The sequence below is a fragment of the Perissodus microlepis genome, chromosome 1 (genome assembly GCF_051167445.1).
Source record: "Perissodus microlepis isolate ML-2025 ecotype Zambia chromosome 1, ASM5116744v1, whole genome shotgun sequence".
Taxonomy (NCBI): Eukaryota; Metazoa; Chordata; class Actinopteri; order Cichliformes; family Cichlidae; genus Perissodus; species Perissodus microlepis.
In genome coordinates this window covers 27,912,097-27,938,256 of record NC_140461.1, presented here as the reverse complement: position 1 = coordinate 27,938,256, position 26,160 = coordinate 27,912,097, and the positions used below count along the sequence as shown (strand labels likewise).

At 42.2% G+C, this 26,160-nt stretch overlaps 1 protein-coding gene across 1 annotated transcript in view; it reads left to right on the top strand.

Annotated features, from left to right (window-relative positions):
* Positions 1 to 26,160, top strand: part of fbn1 (fibrillin 1) — a 64,034-nt gene that overhangs the window by 15,670 nt on the left and 22,204 nt on the right. Inside the window, exons 7-35 of the mRNA XM_084932551.1 lie at positions 1,583 to 1,780; positions 2,813 to 2,938; positions 4,027 to 4,152; positions 5,177 to 5,329; positions 5,582 to 5,782; positions 6,220 to 6,372; positions 6,452 to 6,571; positions 6,658 to 6,783; positions 7,002 to 7,124; positions 8,000 to 8,122; positions 10,184 to 10,336; positions 10,833 to 10,886; positions 11,024 to 11,149; positions 11,235 to 11,360; positions 11,449 to 11,568; positions 11,942 to 12,079; positions 12,186 to 12,236; positions 12,337 to 12,462; positions 12,551 to 12,778; positions 12,873 to 12,998; positions 14,351 to 14,479; positions 15,524 to 15,649; positions 15,913 to 16,038; positions 16,129 to 16,251; positions 16,790 to 16,915; positions 17,483 to 17,608; positions 23,852 to 23,974; positions 24,194 to 24,316; positions 24,419 to 24,544. Of these exons, the coding sequence (XP_084788677.1) occupies positions 1,583 to 1,780; positions 2,813 to 2,938; positions 4,027 to 4,152; positions 5,177 to 5,329; positions 5,582 to 5,782; positions 6,220 to 6,372; positions 6,452 to 6,571; positions 6,658 to 6,783; positions 7,002 to 7,124; positions 8,000 to 8,122; positions 10,184 to 10,336; positions 10,833 to 10,886; positions 11,024 to 11,149; positions 11,235 to 11,360; positions 11,449 to 11,568; positions 11,942 to 12,079; positions 12,186 to 12,236; positions 12,337 to 12,462; positions 12,551 to 12,778; positions 12,873 to 12,998; positions 14,351 to 14,479; positions 15,524 to 15,649; positions 15,913 to 16,038; positions 16,129 to 16,251; positions 16,790 to 16,915; positions 17,483 to 17,608; positions 23,852 to 23,974; positions 24,194 to 24,316; positions 24,419 to 24,544 (3,825 nt within the window). The remainder of the gene's footprint in view (positions 1 to 1,582; positions 1,781 to 2,812; positions 2,939 to 4,026; positions 4,153 to 5,176; positions 5,330 to 5,581; positions 5,783 to 6,219; positions 6,373 to 6,451; positions 6,572 to 6,657; positions 6,784 to 7,001; positions 7,125 to 7,999; positions 8,123 to 10,183; positions 10,337 to 10,832; positions 10,887 to 11,023; positions 11,150 to 11,234; positions 11,361 to 11,448; positions 11,569 to 11,941; positions 12,080 to 12,185; positions 12,237 to 12,336; positions 12,463 to 12,550; positions 12,779 to 12,872; positions 12,999 to 14,350; positions 14,480 to 15,523; positions 15,650 to 15,912; positions 16,039 to 16,128; positions 16,252 to 16,789; positions 16,916 to 17,482; positions 17,609 to 23,851; positions 23,975 to 24,193; positions 24,317 to 24,418; positions 24,545 to 26,160) is intronic.

Genomic DNA, 26,160 nt, shown 5'->3' with positions numbered 1-26,160 from the left:
GGCTGCAGCCCAGCCTCTCATATCCTATGAGCAATCAGGGAGCAACATTCAGCCAAAATTTTAATTAATTAAACTGGGAATTAACACAAAAGTGGCAAAACATGAGAGTGTCGCACTGGGATGTGTTTAGCCTGCATTCTGATTGTTGACTTTTTGGTAACTTTCAGGTTATTATTGTTCAAGAAAGAGACATTATCCTGGAGTGTCTCATGGAGGTTTTCCAAAATAGAAATACTCAAGTAAAGTACAAGTATCTTCAAACTGGGCTTGAGTAAATGCACTGCGCTACTTTCAGCTGCTTGTTGGAGGGAGAAGTAGACAAAGAATCAAAAGCATTTGGTCTCCAATTGAGCCTGAGCTGGAGGGGAGTGAGAAAGAGAGATGACCCAGTTCTGTTTCACACAGTACTGGTGCCAGAGGCAGAGAGACGGTGGAGGCTGGGGTGCACGTGACGGGACTGGGCTGGGCCCCGGTCCACATGGGAAACTCACAATGTCTCGTTTGTTTTAAACGACTGCGCTGTTGGAACTGGTCTCCCTTTTTCCTCTTACTGTCTGTTGTCTGCTGTGAAATGTGGAAATGATTTTTGTCTTTGGCTCATGTCCAGATTCTTTTGGGAAAGATGTATCCCCCTCCTACCCTTTTTTTCTGTGCCCCTATCTCTGTTCCATCTTCATCTTCCAGGCCTTCACCTGATAAGAGTAAATGATTGTGTAAACTCCTTGGGGACTTGTAAGGAGAGAGTGGAAAAAAGAGGGGTTAGATAAAGCAAGCAGTCGGCTCTAGGGAATCTGATTTGAAGGGAAGGAGAGATGAATAATCTTGATGAAGGGACTTTCTTTACAATCTGTTATTTATTATTAGCCTTTTAGTTTTAATTCTAGGCTGTAGTAGCTTGTGTGGAAATCACCTACTGTGTTCCACAGACACACCCTTGCCAGCCAACCAGCCTCCGGTGGCTTTAGGGATGATGATCTATACCCTAGATTGTGGATTATTAAGAAAATTGCAAAAGGTAGCAAACTGCTGATGGTAAATGTGACATTTTACAGAATAGCAGTAGCATCGGTAACTAATGAGCCGGTGATCATATAATAGAAGCAACAGACTGATTTTTCTTGTCCTTGCTTGTGTCCGTTGCTCTCCATAGCCGCCCACACAACTTTAAAAGGTTTTCCAGACCTCTTCCCTATCTCTTGTTTTTTTCTTTCACCCACTCACATACACACACATATACACACACTCACAGAGACACGCGCACACATACACACACTCACGAACAGTGCACCTGAGAGCCAGACCAATTAAAATGCCAGGAAAATACAATGCATGCTTTATGCAGTGCGTTACCGTCTGCTCTGCAGGCCCTTTATCACTTATAATCTAAGTGTGTTGTAGATGTCATGTGAGATTACATTGAGTTTGAGCGTTTGTGTATGCCAGACAGCCATTCGCTCACTCACTCAGGATAATGTTCATATTCTGTGATTTTAAGCTCCAGCTTCAACCTTTTTTTTTGGCCTAATCTTACAACCTGTCTTTTTGCTTTGGGTTTAAAAAAATCACCCTTTTACCTCTGCAGACTATCGCACCGGGCCGTGCTTTGCCTCAGTAAATAACCAGATGTGTCAAGGACAGCTCACGGGCATTGTGTGCACAAAGACTCTGTGCTGCGCCACAGTGGGACGGGCGTGGGGTCACCCCTGTGAGATGTGCCCAGCCCAGCCTCACCCCTGTCGAAGAGGGTTCATACCAAACCACCGCACCGGGGCATGCCAAGGTAAAGTCTATTCCTCTGTGTCTCTGCCTCCCAGTCTGTTTTCCTATCTTTCTTTTTCTCTGTTACTCTCCCTCTACCCTCTGCTTTCTTTGAGTAGTGTGCTGCTGCTGCTGCTGCCATCTTTTCCTTTAACTCCTTCTCCCTCCTTGTCTGCCTTCACCCCCCCTCCCTCTGTCACCCCCCTGAGCTCTGCCCACCATCCCTTTTCCAGAGGATTAGCTCTAATTGGGTTAAATTGGGGTGGGTGGCAGTGCCTCCCACATGTGTATGGAATGCCCGCAGACGCCCGCTGCGGCGGGACTGTCAGAGTCAGTAACACGGGTCAGTGGCGGTGCCACGTGGGAGAGCTCATTTCTGGTAAGACGGCCCTGTGTCTGCCTGCTCCAGACCCAACAACATCAGAACCTCCGCAGGGGAGGCGGACCTGAGCCAGGACCCAGAGGAACATGGAGTACTCTGAGACAGCATCAGGTCACAGCCTCCTGTAGGTTTCCAGCCTGAGACCTTCGTTTTAGTCTATCACATTCATTAAATGAATTTCATTTAATCATCAGCATCACTGACAAAGTAACAGATTAGAAAGCTGCACAACCCTGATGGTCCGGGTCACCTCACAAATGGCGTCATCACGGCCCTCCTTTCAAGCAATACCTTTATATACATTAGTCTTCATGTGCGTGTGATCATAAATGTATCAAACCTGATGCTTTACTGTTAGCCTTTTTTTCTATATTCACTTCATTCCTGTTTTTTTTTTTTACCAGTTTGGTTGCAGTTTTTGTTCATTCTGCTGGAGAAATTCCTCTCCCCCTGTTTCTTTTCGTTTGTCATACTGTTGATCTCAGGAAAGTCAGAGAGAGACTGTAAAAACAGACCCATGTACATCCAAGGCTGTTCACATTTGTGCGTTAAACTCAGTCAGCATGTGTATTAACTTCTTGCTGCTCTTCTAAGTTCATTTTACCACAATAATGTCTGTGTCCTTTTGCTGTTTCACCGTTAGAGTATTAATTCTGTGATATGCATGTACAGATGTGGATGAGTGCCAGGCCATCCCTGGCATCTGTCAAGGCGGAAATTGTATCAACACTGTTGGATCGTTTGAATGTAAATGCCCCGCTGGGCACAAGTTCAACGAGATCTCGCAGAAATGTGAAGGTAAGCAACAGTGAAGCCATGAGCTGTCTGGTTTTCGGTGTCAGCTTGAATGACAGAGTAGACTTTCGGATATTTTTTAAATCCGTAAAAGTTGAGACAGTTAAAAGCCACATCCGCCAAGATGTGGTTAACTTCACCTCAGTCGTGGTAGTCTGATTATTACTTTGTAAGGAAAGACCACACATAAGACACATTTTTGCCCTTCTCTTGAAAAAAGCCTAATTAAAGCAAAACAGCACTCTGGTTTCTCTCAGTAACCCCATGTAACACTCAATTTTGATGTTTGAAAGAAATGCTGATGAATTTTGAAAAGAATTTTTCCCCTTCTATACAAATGTTAAAGCTAGACTATGTAAGTTGCTGCTCCAGACTAACTCAGTCTGGTATGAACATTAGATTTGGGAGGCTAATATTGTGTTAGTTTTATTGAAATACTCATCTTTAACTTACGTCTCTTCTTTACAATACTTTACAATACTGTTTTATTGCTTTGAATGTTTCACCTTATTAAAATTCATTATTAGCATTAATGATTGCTGTCAGTTGTAATCAACATGGTTGATCTGCACCATGAATCCTAATTAGACTCAGTTTCAGGATTATTTGATAAAAACATGTTTTTCTCCCTCTGCTGTGGGACTCACATGGATTTTAATGCTTTTGCTGGAAAAATTTTACTACTCGTCCACAAATATAGGCCTAAATTGATCCTGTGAAATGTATTGTCCGTTAGATGTGTATATAACAATTTCAAGGCCTAAGCTCAGAGAAAGGTAAAGGTCGGGCACTTCTTTACAGTGTGAAACGTGTGCTATTTTAATGCCCAGAAATAATTACTGGAAAACTTCTGCACTTTGTAAGAAATATTTCAAATGTGTCGAAGTCACAGCGCTATTCCTGCAGACTTTTGTGCTCCATGGTGTGCGCTTGGTGTTTAATGGTGCTAACAGAAGAGGTACGGAGGTCCCTGGATTTGATATCCTGTGACAATGCCTCATTTCCATTATTCCTGCCAACGCACGCTCTAGTTTTGGAGAAATTCGCGTTTCAAGATAGTTTTCACTTTCCTCGCCTCTCCTCTTTCGCAGATCTGGACGAGTGCTCAAACATTCCAGGTATTTGTGGTGTGGGTGAATGCTCTAATACTGTCGGCAGCTACTTCTGCAAATGTCCCCAGGGCTTTTATACCTCAGTGGATGGATCCAGGTGTATAGGTGAGTCCCCCTGTCCCCTTTCCCACTCCAAAGAGCTGCAAGTTTCATTGTGTGTGATTTGCTTTGGTTCATAGTTGCTGTCATTATTAGGCATGACAAAATAGGAGACAAAGCAAAAGATATGCTGCTTCATTCTCTTTCCTTTTTCCACTCTATTTTGGTTCTTCTTGGCACTGAAAGCAGAGAAAGGAAACTCTCCAAAGTTCCAGCTGGTAGAATCTAGGTCAATAGTCACTTGTCGAGTTAAACTCTCTTCAAGCTGTGGCGAGCACGTGATGAGAGAAGTAAAATGAAGTCTTATTTCCAGGTGACTTTCTACACAGCTGGAAAACGCTAAATGTATGTGCGTCTTCGTAAAGAAAACTCCTGTATGCTTCCTAGTTAAGCTCACTTTCGCCCTAAAACCAGAGTAGGAAAAAAATTAGGTCAGAGCAGCCTCTTACACATACACGTGCATACAGCACACACGCACAAACATATGCAGCCATGCAGTCACATTACTCCCCCCCAGGAGAGCGTGTTCCTGAGGAAGGAATGTCTGTGTGTTTCGTTTCCAGAAAACTTTTGCCCAAAACATTTTCGTCTGTTTCTCATGCAGTCACACTTCTCGCCCGACCCCCTTAAGACCTCGTGGTTGCTTGCGAGCAGTTCTGTGCCTGACATCTTGTCGAACTGGAGCAAGCGATCTGTAGTTTAGGCTGTCATTTTCTCCACATGAAATCTGCCCCGGATGGTCTGGGTGTGAAACAAAACATGATATATTTATGTTAATGCGCAACTTGAGTGTGAGTCATGCTGGCACACAGTGCCAAAAACTGCAGGATGAAGGAAGGGTTCATATAAATAGGAAATGAGGACTATTGGAAGTGGCTTCCACCTTCCAAATGATGGAAAATCTGAAGCAACAACAACAATTTTTTTCTGATTGTACTCTTGCCAATTTGCTCAACACGCAGACAGCACATGCCATATTCCATGCGGCGCGGTTAGTTTAACCGACTTCCTGCTGTGTCGTTTCCCACAGATGCTCGTGGTGGGTATTGCTACGCCAGCCTGCTGAACGGGCGCTGCGCCAACCAAAATTCACAGCTGTTGACCAAAATGCAGTGTTGCTGTGATAGTGGACGCTGCTGGTCTGATGGGTCCACCCCTGAAATGTGCCCCATTCGTGGAACAGGTGCAGTCATTCACATGGCTTAAGTATTGTGATCTTTGTGGCATTGTTATTTAATTATACTCAAAATCAGTGCTCTTAATAAAAATGTAATAAATCTGTAAGAATCTATGGAGATTTACAATGAAAACAACAAAAACAAACTTCACAAAGAATAAAAGTTAACATACAAACTCACTTGTACACACATATTCGCACACACACTAGACAATTCAGAGCTAACCTCTATCTGTTTTTCAAATATGCTTGTTATAGAAGAGCACCAGAAACTGTGCATTCAGATACCCAGTGCACCGATACCTGATCGTGTCCCAGGGAGCCCTGACATACCCAGCATCTACCCAGTTCCATATCCTGGACCTGACATTCCTCAAATTCCAATCAAGGTCCCTGTCCAACCTGTGCAGCCTGATTATCCTAGACCACCTGTAGAACCTATACCTATACCTAGGCCAGGTATGTCCCAGCTTTCTGCCCGTGATTGCTTCATGTTTGCATGTTCAACCTGCAATTGATCTTGGGTTGCCATCAACGTCCAACTTTTGATATACAAACAACCGGTACCGTTGAACTAAAAAATGAATGGCAGTGAGTGTCCTTTCTCAAAGAAACCATCCTTACACAACTGCATAGTAATATTTAGAGCTATGTTAAACATGTCCAAAATCTTTGGCTTTAAAGATTCCGACACAACTGTTTTGCACAACTATTATAGTAATGCAGTGTTCAGATTTATCTGGCAATGTAAAACTACATATGTGCAATATGCCAGAAACAGGTGTGTTGGCTACACTTCCTGTAAATTAAGATGACGAACTAAACAAAAATACGATTTTTTGTTATATTACCTCACGTTTTATTGACGAAACGCTCGCGTGATTTTGTTCTATCAGGTCCCGTAATTATCCAAACCCAGAATATCACCAACATGTGCCAGGCCTTTCGTAACCTCTGCCTGAATGGCAGATGTATCCCCACGCCAGGCGTTGGATATCGCTGTGAGTGCAACATGGGCTTCAGGCTGGACAGAAGGGGAGAGTGCATCGGTGAGTTCTGAAAAGGTTTTCTTAACACAAAACTCAAGGTGCATGCGTTTGGCTGTTAAATTTCATGCTTGCTTTCCAGATGATAACGAATGCGAGAAGAACCCATGCGCGCACGGAGAATGTGTGAACACAGACGGCTCTTACATCTGTCAGTGTCCTGCTGGATTCCAGTCGACCTCAACCAGAACCGAGTGCCGAGGTTACACATTTACATACATGCAACATATGCGCACTTTAAGAGTGTGTATGTTTATTGTGCTATCTGTTTCTTTTTTTCCCTGCCAGATCTGGACGAGTGTGTGGCCAATGGTCGTATTTGCAACAATGGCCGCTGTGTGAACACTGAAGGCAGCTTCCACTGTGTCTGCAATGCTGGATTTGAAATTTCTCAAGATGGCAAAAACTGTCAAGGTCTGTTAACTTCTCATGTTGGTCACTTACTACTCTATGGAGTAGAGATTCCTTTAGTATTTATGACAAATGGACCATGGATATGTTAGAGGTGGTGGAAGCATGAACCATAATGGGTGAAATCATGCACAATCACTGAAAATAATTATTACTAGAGTAAACCTCTAGTGTTACTAGAGTAAACTAGGGTAAATCATTTAGTTCCCCTTTGTCCACAGACCTGGATGAGTGTCTGATCAGGAACATGTGCCTCAATGGACTGTGCATCAATGAAGATGGGAGCTTCAGATGCATCTGTAAACCTGGGTTCTATCTCGACACCAGCGGACGCATGTGTGTAGGTACGTTTGTCCAAAAGCCCACAAAGTGAAGCATCAGCAGAATGCATTTTGAGTAAGATATTCTCTTGACTGCATTTTCGCCTAGCTTGGAGGATGACTACCTCTCTGGCATGTTAATAGCTCTGTTATATGACTCTTAACACACGGGGCAAAAAATCCCCCTAAAAAGCCTTGGAAAAATCCCTTTGCTTCCTTGCACGCCAGTTGGACATAGTTGGATAGTTGGGACCCGCCTGTTTTGAGATTTCAGCAGACAGCCCGCCCTAAACTTGTTGAGTGCAAAGAAGAAAAAACGATTTGGCTTTTTCTTGTTACGTGCTTTAATATGCTGTAATAGCCAACAACTATTGTATATGCCAACATCAGAAGCTATATCGAACCTTAGATGGCAACTAGAGTTTCATGGTCTCAGACACAGACGTTTGATTTCAGAGACACTGACCTGGTTAAGTCATTACAGAATAAATAAACAGGAGAGTAGAGTGTGGCTGAAATGTGCTGATGTATGCAGCCATTAATGAAATGTGTAGTCTGAAGGGGCCCTGGGGCCTCATTGTCTCTCTCCGCAGTCTGTCTGTCCTCCAAGACACCCAAACAGAACACACACATACACATCATACACACACGTACATAAATCCAGACTTCAGCATGCATGCTTTATCGTGGTGTATGCTCGTTATCGTAATTATTGTAACACAGTGAGAAAACAAAGAGAACACAGAACGTTTTCTTAGCTGAAGTCAAAGCTGAAATTTTAGGAGTTTTTTTAATCGGTTATTTATTTCAATCTGTTTTATCTTCTTACCTCGTAATATTGTGAAGAGAAAGGTATATAGTTTGATTTAGATATTGTTTTTTCTTGTCTCTATTTGTAGACATCGATGAATGTGAGACTCCGGGCATGTGCATGAACGGCCACTGTGTCAACACTGAGGGATCCTTCCGCTGTGAGTGTATGGCCGGGATGGCAGTGGGCCTGGATGGACGGGTCTGTGTTGGTGAGTACATGGAACTAGAGTGAACTGCTTGATCAAGAGTCAAGAATAATCCCACCTTTTTTTTCTTCTTTTTTTTAAAAATAAAGCAAAAACTTGAGTTTGTACAATTCTAATAAGTGACCATCTTTATTCTTCAACACAGCCTGAACTCTCTTATTTAGCTTTCTTGTAATCTCTTTGAGTAATCTCCAGGAATAGTTCTCTGGGTTTCTTGAAGGACATTCAAAGCTCTTCTTTCAAAGTTCTTCTACCTTTTGGACTGTACTCGGTCAAGATGATCCCACACTGTTTCAACAGCGTTGAGGTCCGGGCACTTGGGAGGCCAATCCATGACTGTTGTACCTCTCGACGTTTGTACTTACCGATGAACCAAAAAACCTAAAGTTTCAGATTTGTACTCATCACTCCCAAATACCTGTTGGTCCAGTTCTTGTGTAATTTGGCATACCTGTACCCCTTCCTCAATGATGACTTCTTGACAGCCACCTTTTCACTGAAGTTGTTTCTGAGGAAAGTTCATTCACTTCCTCAAGTTTCTAAGAACATCTGCACAGCATACCAAGATATGAAAAGTGCTTGGCTATATATGGAAATCACCTTGTTGGTGAAGAATAACAGTTTTATACCCATTAAACTTTACTATCTTTCACATTTTTTGTAGATTGTATATTTGATAGACTGCTAGTAACAAGGTGCATAAAGATATACTTTAAAATTGTCTCTTTGCTAAGTTGTCTGTTATGTGTAGACACAACACTGGTTCAACCCTTGAGGTGCATTTTTTATTTCGTACGTGCCTTTTCACTCGCTGGGCCCACGTCCTGGAGCTGCGGTTTGTTTCAAGGGGACTGGCGGCGGCTCCCGGGCCTGGCAGATCCCCATGTACTACATAGAGGTGAAGAAGTGAAAGAATCGAAAAGGGGAGGGAGGCCGGGGCACGAAAACCTTGTCAAACTGGGGGATCATATATAGATAAGAATCGGAAGGAGCGTGTTTGGAGGTCCCGCTCCTGAAATTCAGATACTTTATCTCCAAACCAAACAAAAAAGAAAACAACACATAAACAGGAGTGTAGAGTGAAAAAGAAGCCAATGTTCAAAGAAATCTCTGTAAGACCTCCATTAAGACTGGACAACTACTGCTCAAGAACACTTTAAAAAAAATACAAGAAATCTGGCTCTTTGTAAGAAAAATATGAAAAATGATGGTTGGCTCCAGACTTTGTACTGCACAAGTCCAAGAACAGAAAACATTGTCTGAAACTGTTTAGAGCAGACTGAAAATTTGCTTTTGATTACTTGTACATACCATGATGTCAATATTTGAAAATTTGTTCATATTTAATAGGAACAACCAGCACATTAAGAAAGAAATAAGTAAAAGAACTTTAAGTGCTTTGGCGAAGACTTCAGTACATTTGACCGTTTTAACCAACAAAGGACAAGCCGGGGATGAAAGCGTTTGTTCCACTTTTCCAAGCACCTGAAAGCACAGACTGAACATACTTGTAAGATGGGTTAATCCCACAACTGTCTACAGATGTTTACCAGCAAGCATGCATATTGTTTCCCAATTTGTGCTAAAATTCAGCAAAGATGAACGTGATAAAGCAGAGAGTATTCACGTCATATTAACCTTTACCATCAACCTGTGCTGTTCCTGCACATTTACTGCAGTTACTGAGCACATGTTGATCAGTACTAAAAGAACTTTCTGTCTCTCCTTCTGCTCTGGTCCCACGGAGGAGCCCTTTGAAAGATTTCTTTTGCATTTTCATAAATGAAATCTCTTTGTGTGAGAAATGTCGAAACGCTGTTGTTTGGTCTATGTGAACATTTGTCAGAATGATATCAGTGCAAGAGAATTCCTCAAATCCCTGGATATTGTGAAAAGAGAACAACCATTTGTTTTGCAAGTGTTGTTGTTTATTGGAGCTGCGGCCTCTTTCCTCCTTTTCTCTCGCTCTCTCTCTTTTGCTTGGTCTTCGGTCTCTTTCGAGATCTCTTTCCTCATCTCGGTTTCTCACACACATGCTGTCTGTCTTATTTTTGTTTCAAACAGACACGCACATGCGCAGTACGTGTTACGGCGGCTACAAGCGAGGGCAGTGTGTTAAGCCTCTCTTTGGGGCTGTGACCAAGTCGGAGTGCTGCTGTGCCAGCACAGAATACGCCTACGGAGAGCCCTGCCAACCGTGCCCACCACAAAGCTCTGGTACGGCTATTCAAATTGCCCCAACCTTTACACATATAGAACCACCTCCTGCTGCTTGACAGATGCAAACGCAGACAGACACAGTTTGCGCATAATTCAAAACACACCTGTTGATGTGAGGATGACCAAATGAAACACTGCATCTCCTCTGCATGCCAGCTTAGATTTCACAAAAATATGAAGTTGTTTAATGGTGATTCCCGCAGTTTGGAAACACTGACAGCCACCAAACACACACACAAACCCATGTCCACAACCACACACACACACACATAATCCAGTCACTTCTCATTAGTTGTGCCAATTAAGGTTTCGGTATCAAAAGATGCCAGAGCTGCACCACATTAAGAGCCTGTTTTGTACACATCTAGGCTAAATGAGAAAGCATGTAAATGGATAATGACATGGTATTAAATGGCTTTTGGCAAATGTGATATTACTTCTGTTGCTGTTGTTGCTGCTTTTTTCAAGCAAACTGTGGTGTGTGTGTTTGTAGCCGAGTTCCTGGCTCTGTGCCCCACTGGCATCGGAACGACCGGTGATGGACGAGGTAATGTAATACATAAGCTCAAACCACTGACAACCTTGAAACCAAGTGGTGCTGCGTATATTTAAGAGGGTTTTTTTTAGAGTTTGTTGGGGTTTTTTTTTCCTGCAGATATGTTCAGCGGTTTATTATTTTTGCAGATATTAATGAGTGTGCCCTCGACCCTGACATCTGTCAGAACGGAGTATGTGAGAACATGCTGAGGACGTACAAATGCACCTGCAATGAAGGTTTTGAAGTAGACCTGACAGGGAAAAGCTGTGTTGGTGGGTGGACTGTTCTGTAATGTCCCTGTCTACAGCCTTGATCTCAAAAGCCAGTGTCGTCACGCGTCCCTGTCTGTGATTTCAGATATCGATGAGTGTCTGATGAACCGGCTGCTCTGCGAAAATGGTCAGTGCCGGAACACGCCGGGGAGTTTCTCCTGCCAGTGTTCGACGGGATTTCGCTTTGATCCCGAGACAGACGTCTGCGAGGGTCAGAGACCCCTTCATTCCCTTGTGCGGCGCAGTGTAGCTGCATCTGCCGTGTCTCAGATTTGTTGTCTCATTTTTGTGTCCCACAGATGTCAATGAGTGTGAGTCTAGCCCTTGTATAAATGGGGACTGTGTGAACAGCCAAGGGTCCTTTGTGTGCTTGTGTTCAGCGGGCAGCTCCCTGGACAGCACCGGGCTGGAGTGCATAGGTAAGTATTATACCAATACATTACCAATAGATTTTATGGCCAAGTTTTTGTGTATTTGAAAAAAAAGTTTAAAAAAAGGTACACTGTAGTAGGGATTGATTCAGTCCTACCAATTATAATTAGATCATTATAGATGAAAAATGAAAATTTGCTTCACTTTTGCTGAACCTTAACCCAATGCATCGCCCCCTAAATTAGTGCTACGCCACCGCTTGCAAGCCAATCAGCACATTCCTTTTTTTCCAACGATCAAAGGAGATTAATTGAATGTAAACGATATTATGCACTGTGTCATACTGTATATAAAGCCAAATCCAAGTTACTTCATGTAAACTGATTGTCTAGTAACTCTGAGGTCTGTTTGATAAACCAGAGACTATTAAGAGCACTTGCTGGCTGAAGATGATCAATGATCGGTGTGAGGTCAACATCAACGGGGCCACACTGAAATCCCACTGCTGTGCCACACTGGGAGAAGCCTGGAACAGCCCCTGTGCCAAATGTGAAAAAGGTGGACAATCGCAGATTTTTTTAGATATGAGTTTATGTTATATAGTTTTTATTTTAACCGATGACTTCATTGATTTGGAACGTGTTATGTGCCCTTCTTTGTTTAGATCCAATCTGCAGTAGAGGCTTTGCTAGAGTCAAAGGAAACGTCTGTGAGGGTAAGTGCTGCTTTGATGCTGGGTTCTGGAAAATCAGACTTCCACTCTTATTCCTGTAATGTTCAGATTGATGATGCTTTTTTTCTCTGCTTACCTTCAGATGTGGATGAGTGTCAGGTATTTCCTGGAGTGTGCATCAATGGCAAATGCGTCAACACACCGGGCTCCTTTTTCTGCCAGTGTCCTCCAGGAATGACTGTTGACATGAGTGGCAGGATGTGCATCGGTAGTAGCTGTCCTTTATACTTGTGCAATCTATAGCGCGTCATAGTCTTATATCAAATACATGTTAAATGTGTGTTTGTGACATCCAGACCTGCGCACGGAGCAGTGCTACCTCACTCATGAGGATGAGCGCTGCGGGACTCCTATCCCGGGGCGGCACCGTGTAGATGCCTGCTGCTGCTCAGTGGGTGTGGCCTGGGGCCCTGAATGCGATGAATGCCCGGAAAAAGGCACTCCGGAATTTAACCAGCTCTGTCCTCGGGGCCGAGGCTTCTCGCACAGGGGTGACTTCATTAACGGCAGGCCCTTCCTTAAAGGTGTGCCACTGTTCACAAATAGCAAAGACTGCTATTGGTTGTTGCATCAACTACCTCTCACCTGTGTCTTTAATCTCTCTGTTCTGCACCTCAGATATAAACGAATGCAGGATGATAAGCACGCTGTGCTCCAATGGGAGGTGCAGAAACACTATTGGTAGCTTTCGTTGTCGCTGTGATAACGGCTATGCTCTGGACTCTGATGAGAGGAATTGTACTGGTGAGTAGAACTGAAACTGATTGGTCATATCATTTGGTTAAGGCATGAAAGCAAATATTTTTTGCTTCTTAATTTATTACTATTGTAGTTCATACAGGGTGGGCCATTTATTGTTTTTCTTGTGACATTACCAATAAGTCTGATGTGTCACATGGCCCTCTTCCTATTGAAAAAACAAAAGTTGTATCCAAGATGGCCGACTTCTAAATGGCCACCATGGTCACCACCCATCTTGAGGAGTTTGCCCCCTCACATATACTAATGTGCCACAAACAGGACTTTAATATCACCAACCATTCCCATGTTATTACGGTGTATCCATATAAATGGCCCACCCTGTAGTTTAGGTCCATTAAAGCAGCTTATTTAAGTGATATTCAACCTCTGATTCAACCTCTATATTTAAACAGCGAGCGTCTGTAGGGCATTTGCTTATTTAAGCGCTCTGCTTTCTTCTGATTGGCTGCCCCTCAGCTGGCTTCCACAAACAATACCCATTACTTAAGAGCAACATCTCCTCCTCATTGTAAAATAAACTCTTAGATAGTTTCTTAATGGATTACTTGATGGGCTCTGGTCACACACTGATCAGCATGTTTCAGTATTTCTCACATATATGAAAGAATGATTTACTGAACATTTTTGACAGCTAATCTGTAATGAAAATAATCTTTAGCTACAATTAAAATTCTATTTTTGTCTGGAGTATGTCAGCTGCTCCATTATGTCTCTGCAAGTCTAACCATCCTTCATCAGTTCCGCTCTCTCTGAATCCCTCTGCCAGCACTAATTACAACAAAGTGTTGCAAAGACATTGCCCCCATTCATCTCATTCAGTCTAATGGGAGTCTGGCTAGCTTTGGGGACTTGTTGGAGCCGGTCCTTGCAGTCTGGTTAGCTACATTGCAACACTGTTAAAATGTGCACACATCACTTTAGGTTTAAATGCCTTTAAGTTCTATTTTGTTATTCTGAAATAATTTATAGGCCCAGACTGAGTAAATGATATCTGGGACCCTTTAACCCCATATGAGGGAAATCCCAGCCCAAATGGTTTGAGTTAAGTGTTGCAAAATGTGGATTCAAGTCAAAAGGGATCAGAACTTTAGCTTTCATTGGCCCTTTAATCTTATTGTATATTGTATATCTTTCATGTAGTCGACTATTTTTAAGCGTTCTGTGCTTTGACATGTTAATTTGCCGTCCACTTAAAATAAATTTTCTATTTTATGTATTTTTTACTTATCTTACGATAAATAAATACATTAAATATGCTCTCTTTACTCGTGACTGTTAGTGCAGTTTTATGGATAATATCTAACTTGCTGCATTGTTCTGTTCCTTTCTTATAGACATCGATGAGTGCCGCATCTCACCGGACCTGTGCGGACCGGGCACCTGCATGAACACGCCTGGAGATTTTGAGTGCGAGTGCTTTGAAGGATACGAGAGTGGCTTCATGATGATGAAAAACTGCATGGGTGAGCACTGAATCCCCACACAGCAGTACCTGAGGATTCAGACTATGCATACCCCCTCATCTTCATATGATCCGGTTCAGTAATATGCAGAGACGACAGCATGCTTTCACGTGAAATCATTTCATCTGTCAGGACATAACTGAGTAATTCGATGTCCTTAACAGCTCTCTCATATACCCTGTTAAAGGGACAATGTCTGAGTGCAGCACAGCCAGGTTGAAAAGTATAGTGACGGCCTGCCACCTCCTTCACGTTCCCCCCATGGGTCATAATCTCTGGATGAGGTGCCTAGGCTTGTATGCCAGACCAGGACCTCACTGTTGAAGAAGATGATGTAATCGAAATGAAATGAAAGTTTAGTTCACTTAATTTCGGTCCCCGCGGGGTGTTGAAAGCATCTAGTCTGGGCAGCCCAATGTGGTCACAACTGCTTGACAAAGCTGGTCCATAAAATCTTAAAAATAATAGCTCTTTATTACATGCTATACTTGACCTGCACGCGAAGGACCCGCACACAATCAGCTGCCCAACCAAAATGAATTTTATTTGAAGCTTCAAGTTCTAATACTCTAGTGAAAAAATGGTCTATTTCTGTTCTGGTCTGCCTTTTGATGCCGTTTGATTAAATATCTTGGAAAAGTCATACAAACAAGATGGTCAGAGTCAATAATTTTGTCGGTGAAGAGCCGTAATTAGCCAGAAATTGGCAAAGCAAAATTTACTGCTGTGGCAAAAAAGCAGCTGGAAGTGGAAATAATGTGGGCAGAACTACAATCATAAACCGGTGGTACTGAATGGGTTTGCAGGCTGACTGAAATAACGTAATCATGCCATTATATTGACTGAGATATAACAAGTACTTTGTGACTGCCAGTCCCACGGTCTTTGTTAAAATGGAAACAGAACTTCTGAAGTTGTCAGTCCGGTGGGTTTCTATGGTGAAGCAAACATGTGCACAGACTAGTGTTGCCTCGATTGCCGATGGCTAGCGCTGAATGGCTGTACTTGCATCATTGTGTCTACTGTGTGTTCTGCCATCCCCAGACATCGATGAGTGTGAGAGAAACCCTCTGTTGTGTCGAGGAGGTGAGTGCATGAACACAGAGGGCAGCTTCCAGTGCGTGTGTCCGGAGGGACACGAGGTCGCCCCCGATGGATCGGCCTGTTTAGGTGAGTGTTGAGAGAGAAGAGAGTCTCTTCCTCTTTCCTGTTTTTCTCCCTTCATTGATTACTGCACATTAGGCCCTTTCTACTGTCTTTTCTTTGGATCCTTGGATTGACTTGGATCATGCTGTGTGTGGGCTCATTAGAGAGCTTTTGTGTCCTTAGATAGACGGACAGACATGAACTCTGGGCCAATGTGCTCTCCTATATGCTGACATGCTTGCAGTCGTTGAGAAATGAACTAATATGATGTTTTTTTGTCTTTACAGACATCAATGAATGTGAGTTGAGCGACAGGCTGTGCAAGCATGGTCAGTGCGTGAATATGATCGGCCGGTACCAGTGTTCCTGCGACACAGGATACAAATCTACTGAGAACAGACTGGAGTGCGTCGGTATGTTCTGACTGTCACGTGACTGTGTTTTAAAGAATAGATTTTATTTCGATTTTTGCCAACAGTATGTGTGTTTTGTCTGTTGCTTAGACATTGATGAGTGTACCATTGAGAACGGTGGCTGTGAGACTTTCTGCACCAACTCAGAGGGGAGCTATGAATGTAGCTGCCAATCTGGGTACGCCCTGATGCCCGATCTAAGAAGCTGTACTGGTGAGTAGCTGCGTTACCTGTCTGTCGTTGTCTTACAGTTGGCATTTTTTGTACATTGCATGGAAAATGTAAAGAAAATACCCTTAATTTTTGTGTTTACATCAAAAAGCCTGCATGTACAATACAAAGACGTGGCTGTGACTTGGCTGGCACATGTTTAAAGAAAGCTCACACTGAGCCGGGTTATGGTGCCAGAATTTTTTTTGGAGAATGAGTGCAGGTTTCAGGCGCTGCTTATAGACTCACTCTTGTGATGCTTATTCCTTTAATTAACAGAGACGGATTTACAGACAGAGATCCAGGCAATAGAGGGGTTAATTGGAGAGAACTGTTCAGTTTCTTGCAGAAGTGCTGTCCTGAATTGAACTTGCTTATTTATGAGAGACAAAGTAAATTCAATCCTGACTTCCTCTTGGAAGCTGATGTGTGCTTTTCCCTCATTGTTTGCATACCTAGCTTTAAAACATGTTTTTTTTTCTTTCCCTCTTGTCCCTCTCTTTTCTGTTCCTATTTCCTTTCTGCTTTCTCCAATCTGCAGATATCGATGAGTGTGAAGAAAGCCCAGACATCTGTGACGGGGGCCAGTGTACAAACACACCAGGGACTTATCAGTGTCTGTGCTTTGATGGCTTCATGTCATCCGAGGATATGAAGACCTGCCTGGGTAACGGACGTTCTTTTTATAGCCCAAATAAAACACTGCAATTGTAGCTCTGCGCTTATTAGATCCAGGGGATTCTCGCATTTACTGAAACTACATAATGAGCATCTTCAGGGTTATCCAAGATATGAGTCATGAGAATAAGTCTTAAATGACTCAGACCAATGAGTTTGTGTATGAGAGAACGGGGCAAGTGCTGTTGTTGATTTATAAAATAGTGAACATTGTGTTAGCCGGAGGAATGTGTGACATTTAGACGTCTGGTTCCACTGAGTGAGAAAACAAAGAACCGACTTCTAAATGGATCTGCACAAGCTGACTGTTATTGCTGTATTTATTTAAAGTAAATGTTTTAAAGCGTCAGTGTAGCTCATGATGTAATTTTTTTGTGCTTTCCTAACACCCATGTTATAGCTTATTTAAAACCATTTTTTTGGCTGGCTGAATATACAAAAGCGAATTCATCTCTATTAACTGCCATAAACCTTTCCTTTATTGTATTCATTATAAGCAAGTTCTTGATTTTTATTTTTTAAAATGGCATCGCTCTATTCTTACCTCACCTCATAGATGTGGATGAGTGCGAGTTAAACCCGAACATCTGTCTGAGCGGGAACTGCGAGAACACCAAGGGATCCTTCATTTGTCACTGCGACCTGGGCTACTCTGTACGCAAGGGAACCACAGGCTGCACAGGTGAGTGAAACAAGCACACACAAGCATACAAACCCACCAAACCAAAATGCTCTAACTGTGGGGGAAAATGAACAGACGTGAAAGAACAGTGAGTCAGTCGGAGCCGGCTACTAATTAATCAGTGTGGAAAGAGTGTGAGTGTGTGTGTGAGACGTTGTTTAACAGCAGCAGTGAAAACAAGTTGAAGAGAGGTCAGAAATGAGAAGACCCGAGGAGAATGCCTGTCTAACCCGAAGCAGCTTTAACATTACTCATCACCATTCGAAAGCTGCTGTCTGAGTTGATAAGAAACACGCTCACACATACACACACACACTCACGTGTGCAGACAAACATGCAGCATCGTTAACAGCAGCAGGAGCAGTGAGGTCACCATCTTCCATCTAATGCATGCATCATTTTGCACCTTTGTTTATTCTTTTGTTGCTCTTTCATTAGGGTCAGTTAAACATTACGTGATGGTTGGAAGAGTTCGGCAGCGCGTAATCACCTGTAACGTCTCCAGAACACATAAATACAATGTCTGTCCGTCCGCTAGAGTCTTTTGCTAGTTTGGACTCGCCTCTTGTCTAGAAAAAATTAAGTCTTGATTTATGAGGCTACTTAAAAAGTGTGCCATCGAAGGCTAGTTGTGACTTTGGCCGGTGATTTCTTTTAATCTAACACACTCAGCAGCAGCAGTGCATTTTCTTCAGACGCAAATAAACAGGTTTTTCTGAACTGTTACACCTCCACCTTCTCCACACACACACACACACACACACACACACTTGCAAACACATAACTCCTGCTCATTCTAATCCCATTTAAATGTTCATACAGTATTTTCCTTGTTTTCCCCGAGGCTGCAGCAAAAGCAGCCGGTTCTGATTCACAGCTTTGGAATTTCAGCCCCAGACCAGGGAATCGAGATGCTAATTCCTCTCGGACAGGCATGATGTCTTCTTATACACAAGAAACAAAACCTGCTACTCTTTCTTTTGGAAAAAGGTCTCCACCAAATAAAAAAATTCGGACAATGAAATTCACAAAAAATTGGTTGCTATTGTTCAGCTGCCTCATGCGACCTTGTTGGCATGCAGGGACTAAACCTTCTTGCGCGTGTGTGTGTCTGTGTGTGCGAGTGTTAATGAGTGAGCGGTGCTCTTAAGCCCAGATATGATCCAGCTGTTTATGTGGTTCCCACAAGAATTATTTCTGTTTTTATTCCACAACATTGAGAACTCAGGGGCAGGGTGTGAGTATCTTGAGCGTACACTCAAGCACTTTTGCGTCTCTACATGTGTATTGGAAAGTTGGGGCCTGGGTGGAGATGTATTGGTAGAGTTTACAAGCATGGAAGCATCTTAAAGGGGTGATCATTATCAGAATTTATGGTCTGTTGTCTTTATCGTCTCTCAGCTAAATGACAAAACAATGAAACAATTCTTGCTTTAACAATGTGTTGAAGCAAGACCATGCAACTTTGACAATAACAAGTTACACTATCTGTCATTTGAAAGTGAGAACTTAGATTCCAAAGAGTCAGTGTGAACCCTTGGTCAGTTTTTACTACTGCAGCCGAAAGGTCAGATTGGCTATATTTTAATTCCCAATCTAATCGTGTTATTAACCATATATGGTATGACCAGCAGCTTTCGCCGGCTAATGCTTATTGTTATCAAACTTAACATGAATATGACTTTAAACATGGGCTGCATGCTAGCAAGATGGATGCAACCACAATTTCAGTTTGTGCTGTTTTCAGTTTGAGTGATAAAGGTTAGATTGGTACTTAGTGCTTTTCTTATCTAACTGAGCACTCAAATTCTTTTTACTACAAGCCTCATTCACTCAGTCACACACTATTCAATTCAATTTTATTTATACAGCGCCAAATCAGAACAACAGTCGCCTCAAGGAGCTTTATATTGTAAGGTAGACCCTACAATAATACATACAGAGAAAAACCCAACAATCATACGGCCTCCTATGAACAAGCACTTTGGCGACAGTGGGAAGGAACAACTCCCTTTTAACAGGAAGGAAGCTCTGGGAGAACCAGGCTCAGGGAGGGGCGGGGCCATCTAATTCAACCAGTTGGGTTGAGAGAAGGAAGACAGGAAAAAAGACATGCTGTGGAAGAGAGACAGAGACTAATAACACATATTCATATAAACACTTTTTTCTATATAATCACCTTCTCTTAACAGTCACACACACTCATGCTCATGGATGAGGCAAATCAAGATTCAGTAACTTGTTCAAGGAAACTTCAGCACACAGCCTGGAGTAGGCGCAACTAGTCTTTCAGTTGGTACCTCCTGAACCACAGCCACCCCAGGAGCTCAGAGATCCTATGGTTTATGGTTCAAATAGATTTAGAAATTGGGTATAAAATAAATAAGGTGTATCAACTTGAAAAGATGAGAGTATCTCATAGATAGGGCTGCCACAAACGATTATTTTGATAGTCGACTAGTCACCGATTATTTTTGCGATTAGTCGACTAATCGGATCATGCATCCATTGAACGTAAAACGTACAGCTTATTGCACCAGCATGCATCTGCTCTTATATAACTATCATTAGCTTACAGCTTTAAGTGTTTAAGGTATGCGCTAACTAAAAATAAAGACAAGATGATAGTTTATTAAATTTTAATGAAGTTTGCAGATTGTTTTGGTGGAGTTTAGTAAACTGAGACGTCTGCTCCTTGCTATCTAAAATATAACAGGACACCGCAGTATATTCTCGAGCATCTCACACTTCTGATAATCAGCTGTCTGCTTGACATTTATTCAGCTGTGTAAAAACTATAACTTTAATCTCAGCCAAACTGATTTACTCAGGAACAAATAAAGTACTGAAAAAAGCCAAACAATAACATTTTTAAGTTCTCTAAGTGACTTATATATATTTAACCTGAGTTAGTGAAAGATGGCGGTGGGTTTGAAAACGATTTGCCGGGAGTCTGGTGTTCTCACCGGCTCTAGTGAGCCTGTAACCCCGGCTAGCTAACGAGCTAGTGGGTAACAGACGTCTCCGAAAACGTCGGAGCGCTTTTGAAAATATGTGGTGTCTTGATAAACTGAGCAGATGTTTGAAGTTTACACAGCTACAGTCTCGCCTGAAAATATGTTAAACGTTTATTTTGTGACCCAGAAAGAATAATAAGAGTAACATTAAAACTAACTAGCTGCCGCCATTGTTGGAAACTGAGCAGGGCCGCGCAATGAATTCTGGGACACAGTTTCTTCTTCTTCGGGGTTTAACGGCACCTGGCATCCTTGTACATGCAGTGCTGCCATCTTCTGTTTCAGTCCGTTATTACACTCTTAAATCCTACTACTTGTCCCTGCGTCTTTTGGGATCTTACAAAGCTTCAAACGACGCGTCTACTATTAAATTAGTCGTCGACGATTTTGATAGTCGACGTAATCGTGACTAGTCGACTAATCGTGGCAGCCCTACTCATAGACAGTATCAAAGATGGATTTAACTCCTGTGATTTCATTTATTGGTTTCTGAAGTCGTGTTCTGAAGCCTTGAGAGAAGTATTTCTGCTGTCACTATCTTGGTGAGCAGTAATAAAAAAAAAAACTAAAAAAATAAAAGGAATTTATTGAGAAGTTATTAGGAGTTTCTTTCCACAGGTAATCCTACATTTTAGGAAAATAATCTTTTATTCATTTTTTTAGTCAAAATCAGTGACTGAGTCCATAATCTCAAGTCTTTAAAGAGGTCAAGATGGAACATTGTTTTCCCTTTAGGACTGGAAATGTTTCTTTTTTCCCCTCAACCACAGGTATCATCGTCTCCTTCAGATAGAGTGCAGGTTTAAGGCACTTCCACATTGGCTTCATTTTCCAACCTGGAAGCTATTTCCATGTTTTGTACTATGACGAAAACTCTGGTTTCGCTTTATGTTTTGGCTTCTTCTGCTCCTGTGCCAGTGTTGATGTGGAGGTTTTTACCCTTCAGCTGTAAAAGGCTCACGGGGAGTTGTCGTCACCCTGCTGGGCGGCTGGCCAATATGAACACCCAAGTTTGTGAATGCGGTACCTTGAGAACGAATGTTACCGCTGGGGTTTCTTTAGATTTATGTGCTTTTGAATGTATAAATGATGGGTTTGGGGTCTAAAAAAGGGAAAATAAGAGTAGAGCTGCATTATTTTTAATGACCAGCAGGGGCAGACTCTCCTAGTTGCAAAAAAGCTTCTGATTGCATAGAAATCTATGAGAAAAAACACCCCTCCGATCATGTGCTCTTTGACTTGGGTAAACACTTTCCCAAAGACTTTATGGGCTCATAACCAATACGATGTAACAGTGGCTCTGTCTTTTGTAGTGTGTATGGTCTGACGCAGCTTCAAACAGCCGATGATGGATGGCACTTTTGGCACTGGTACTTCCAGTGTGTGAATGTGTGTGTGAATGGGTGAATGACTGGTTGTGTAAAGCGCTTTGGGGTCCTTAGGGACTAGTAAAGCGCTATACAAATACAGGCCATTTACCATTTACCATTCTGCTTTGGCATCATTATTCCACGCTGGCTTTAGTTTAGTTTTAGTTTTTCACGACTCTTATTTTTTAACATGATAATATTTGTCTTTGTAAATGATTCCCTTGTACTCTTGCTTTGATTATTTGACTAGTAGATCATGGTGATTAAAACAGTAAAAAGGCTTCAAAAACATGTTAGTGGTGGTACATAAAGTAGAGGCAGATCCTTCAAATGCAGTATTAAGTATTAAGAGAATGCGGCACGTTAATATGGCAAATACATAAATGGTAAATGCTTGACAGTTGTCAAAACATGTTGGAATAAAACGAGACAAGAGGACACTCAGATAAACTGGCAGTCAGGCATGCAAACACACTAACAGCCAGCTAAGCAGCCATGTACAGGCAAATGTGTAATTCTCAACTTTTGGTGTCCATTTTTTTCATCTGTCAAACACTGTCCTAGTTAATTCAGCCCTCTTTTTTGACCAGTGACACGCTTCTCACATCCAGCAATCTTTGTTTGCATTGTGTGTGTGTGTGTGTGTTTGTGTTCTTTCTTTCATCAAAGGCTTGGAGGAGCTGATCATTAGTTTTGCCTGTAATCCAGGGAGATTCGTTTGCCGCAAGCCCTCATATTAACCTTGTAATCAAATGTAATGAAAATATGCCATACCCTGTCCTTAGGAAGACTGTAAACCAGCAGCGCTAATCTCTAATTGACTGTGTCTTGAATTACTACCCTCACAAAGACAGACACACGCAGAGAGGAGTGTGTCTCATTCCCTGATAGGTCGTAAAATCTTGAGTTCTCAGCATGGTTTCCCTTGAAGTACATGAAGGGAACGTGAACTAACTAAATTGCACGCTCTTGCTATTAAAACTCCGCCTCTAGCTCAGGCCTCAGTCTTTGAGTGAGGCTACAGCCACACTCAAAGAGATCCTTATTGGTTCCACCCCACAGGATTTAATCAACTTTATGGGCAGGGCAGATTTTAATAATATTCACTAATCGCTCCCATTAATTTTTATTGCTCATTTATTAGAATCTTGAGTGGCAAACAGTAGGTCTGTACATTCAGAGAATAGATTACCCTGAATATTTCATTGGTTGGGAGATATTATTGTCATGGTTTTGCTGTGAAGGAATGTTTATTTGTAGAGTTGGCACATCACACTTTTACCACATCACATTTAAAGAAATTATGTTTTGGAAAGATTAAATTTCCACACTTGACATCTGGGGCGGTGAGAAACCCAAACATGAACATTAAAGGGGGGGCGGGGGTCGTAATGTGCTGTTCCAGAAGCTTCACATTAGAGATGCAAAGTCTGTGGGTAAAAGGAGGCATCTTTGCCTAAAATAACCTGCGAGGACTAGTTCAGACGGTGCAGACAGAACAAGGCCTCAGCGTTAGGCCTTCGTTCCACCTCTTAGCCGTTTTACAGCTCTCAGGACACACTTGAATGACGAAAATCCAGAGACCTGCTGCGCTCATTAAACCTTTGTAGCAAGGCCATTAGTAACAGAGATCATGAGAATGCCTCGTTGCTTTATGCTCTGAAATACAGAGACAGTGAGCCAGAAAGACTTAGCCCTGTCTTCTCCTGCTGCTATCTTTATACAAATCAAACCAAGCATCAACTCACTCTACAGCGCCAAGAACCCCACTGGAATGAGAAAGCAGACCTTAATCATTGGACCATCAGACCTGTGTCTATTTTTCTTTATGTTGTTTCTCATTCTCTCTTTGTCAGATATCAATGAGTGTGAAATTGGAGCCCATAATTGCGATAGACATGCAACCTGCACCAACACAGCCGGCAGTTTCAAGTGTAGTTGTGCTCCGGGGTGGATTGGCAGTGGTCTCAAATGTACAGGTAAGGCTGATGGCCTGGAATGCGCAAGTAAATGGTAAAAATACATGAACCATCTGAAATGAATGAGCTTGTGTATGAGATGCGCGATTGCGAAAAGCGAACCTGTGCTTTTGGCTATCGTCTTTACTTTGATATTGATTTAATACTGCAAGGCTTATCCTCAATATTTGGATGAATTCGTTTACGTTTGCAGGAATGTAATCGTTTGTTGTGTTTCAGACCTGGATGAATGCTCAAATGGGACACATATGTGCAGCAACAATGCTGACTGTCTCAACACCATGGGCTCTTATCGATGCGTGTGCAAGGATGGATTCTCTGGAGATGGATTCTCTTGCTCAGGTCACACATACAAAATCAGTTTCTTAATCCACACTTCAGCCCTTTAAAAGATCCACGAATGTATTTTGTGCTTACTGACTCTGTGTGGGTGTGTGACTGCAGATAGCGATGAGTGCGCAGAGAACGGCAACCTGTGTGAAAACGGCCACTGTCTGAATCTGCCAGGAGGCTTCCGCTGTGAATGTGACATGGGCTTCATCACCACTGCTGACGGCAAGGCCTGTGAGGGTAAGGCAATACAACACAGACTATCATAGTTCCCAGGATTTGAATGGGTGCCCGCATCCTAAATTATGTTGACAGTTTCAAAAAACAAAACCCAAAAATCGCCCGGTGCTATTTGTTTGTTTTGTTTTCCTGTTTATGGAAATAGCAGATCCAAACCGATGCTGCCTACTAATTATATGGATTTTTGGACATCAAAGAGCACAATATGCTGAGCATTAATGTGATTTAGGCTGTGAGAACATTTCGAAGGACTGACAATAACAGTGGAACTCGCCTTGATTATCTGTTCACATTTGCTCGATAATTTAGTGTTTCAACATCACGCTTCTGAAACTTGAAGCACACATCACAGCGTGCGAGCTCGTAACTTCGAGATGTTTATCTGACTCAGGAGTGTATATCAGTTGTGCAACTGCTACAATTTGGTTAAAGGTTGTATCTAAGCTTTGTGATGGAGAAAAAAATGAACTGTGTGGAAGAAATTCTTTGAAAAAACGGTCCAAACATTATTTCCTGCTTACAATGTAATTCCTTGTAGCATAAAAAGGCTACATATTAGAGTTGTAATGAAAGGCTGCTCTAAAAACAGTCTTATTCTTAAAATTAGTGCTTGAGATGCACAAGCTGCTTACACAACATACAGCTGTGGACAGAATTTTACTCATCGTAGGCATAAATTGTCATTTTGAGCTTTTGACGATTTCTTTGAATGGTTCTTTTGCCAGGGTGGAATGATTGTACAGCGTACACCTTTAATGACCCAAGCAAGTATTAGGTGCACAATTTTCAATTTACTTTTTTGTTTTCCTAATACACACAGGGCCAAACTTATACATACAGACCCAAGACCTTATACATAGACCCCCACTAATATCTTGTTAAATGACTCTTAGCAAGTTGCAACTTGACCAGATGCTTGTCAAAAATTGGGAGAGTTCATTTAAATTGGTTGGCACATTCTTGACTTTTAAGTGTAGTCCATATATTTCCAATAAAGAGGAGGTCAGGGCTTTGGGAAAGACATTCCAGAAGCCTAATGTCAGCCTGCTTTAGTCATTCCAAAACCAGTTTGGATTTATGTTCAAGATCATTGTTGTGTTGAAAGATACCATTGTGTCCAACCTTCAATGGTCTAGCTGTTGTAGTCCAGCTTCTTCATTATTCCACCACTTTGTGCAGCATACTAGTACCATTGCTGGCAAAACATCTCCAGAGTATGAGCATTACGCTACCACCACCATGCTTAACAGCTGTTTCCGTTTTCTTAGGTTGGAAAGCCTTTACTCTTCCAAACATACCTCTTACCATTACAGCCAAAAAGCTTAAAGATTTTTCTCCAGAAGGCAGTGACACTGGTGTTCCAACAGTTTCCAGTTCATGACACACTTGAGCCGGGGAAGTTCCCAGGTTGTTCTTGAAATACTAACCAATTTACAAGTTACAGAAGTGGTGACAAATCAGAATAACTTGCATACGGTTGTTTGCACTGATAATCTTAGAGTCTGCACTTGTTTAGAAATGGCTTCAAGAGACCTTCGCAACTTGTGTAAATCTGCAGTTCTCCCTTTTACATCTTCACTGAATTCCTTGCACTTTCCCATTTTTCTCAGTTTTAA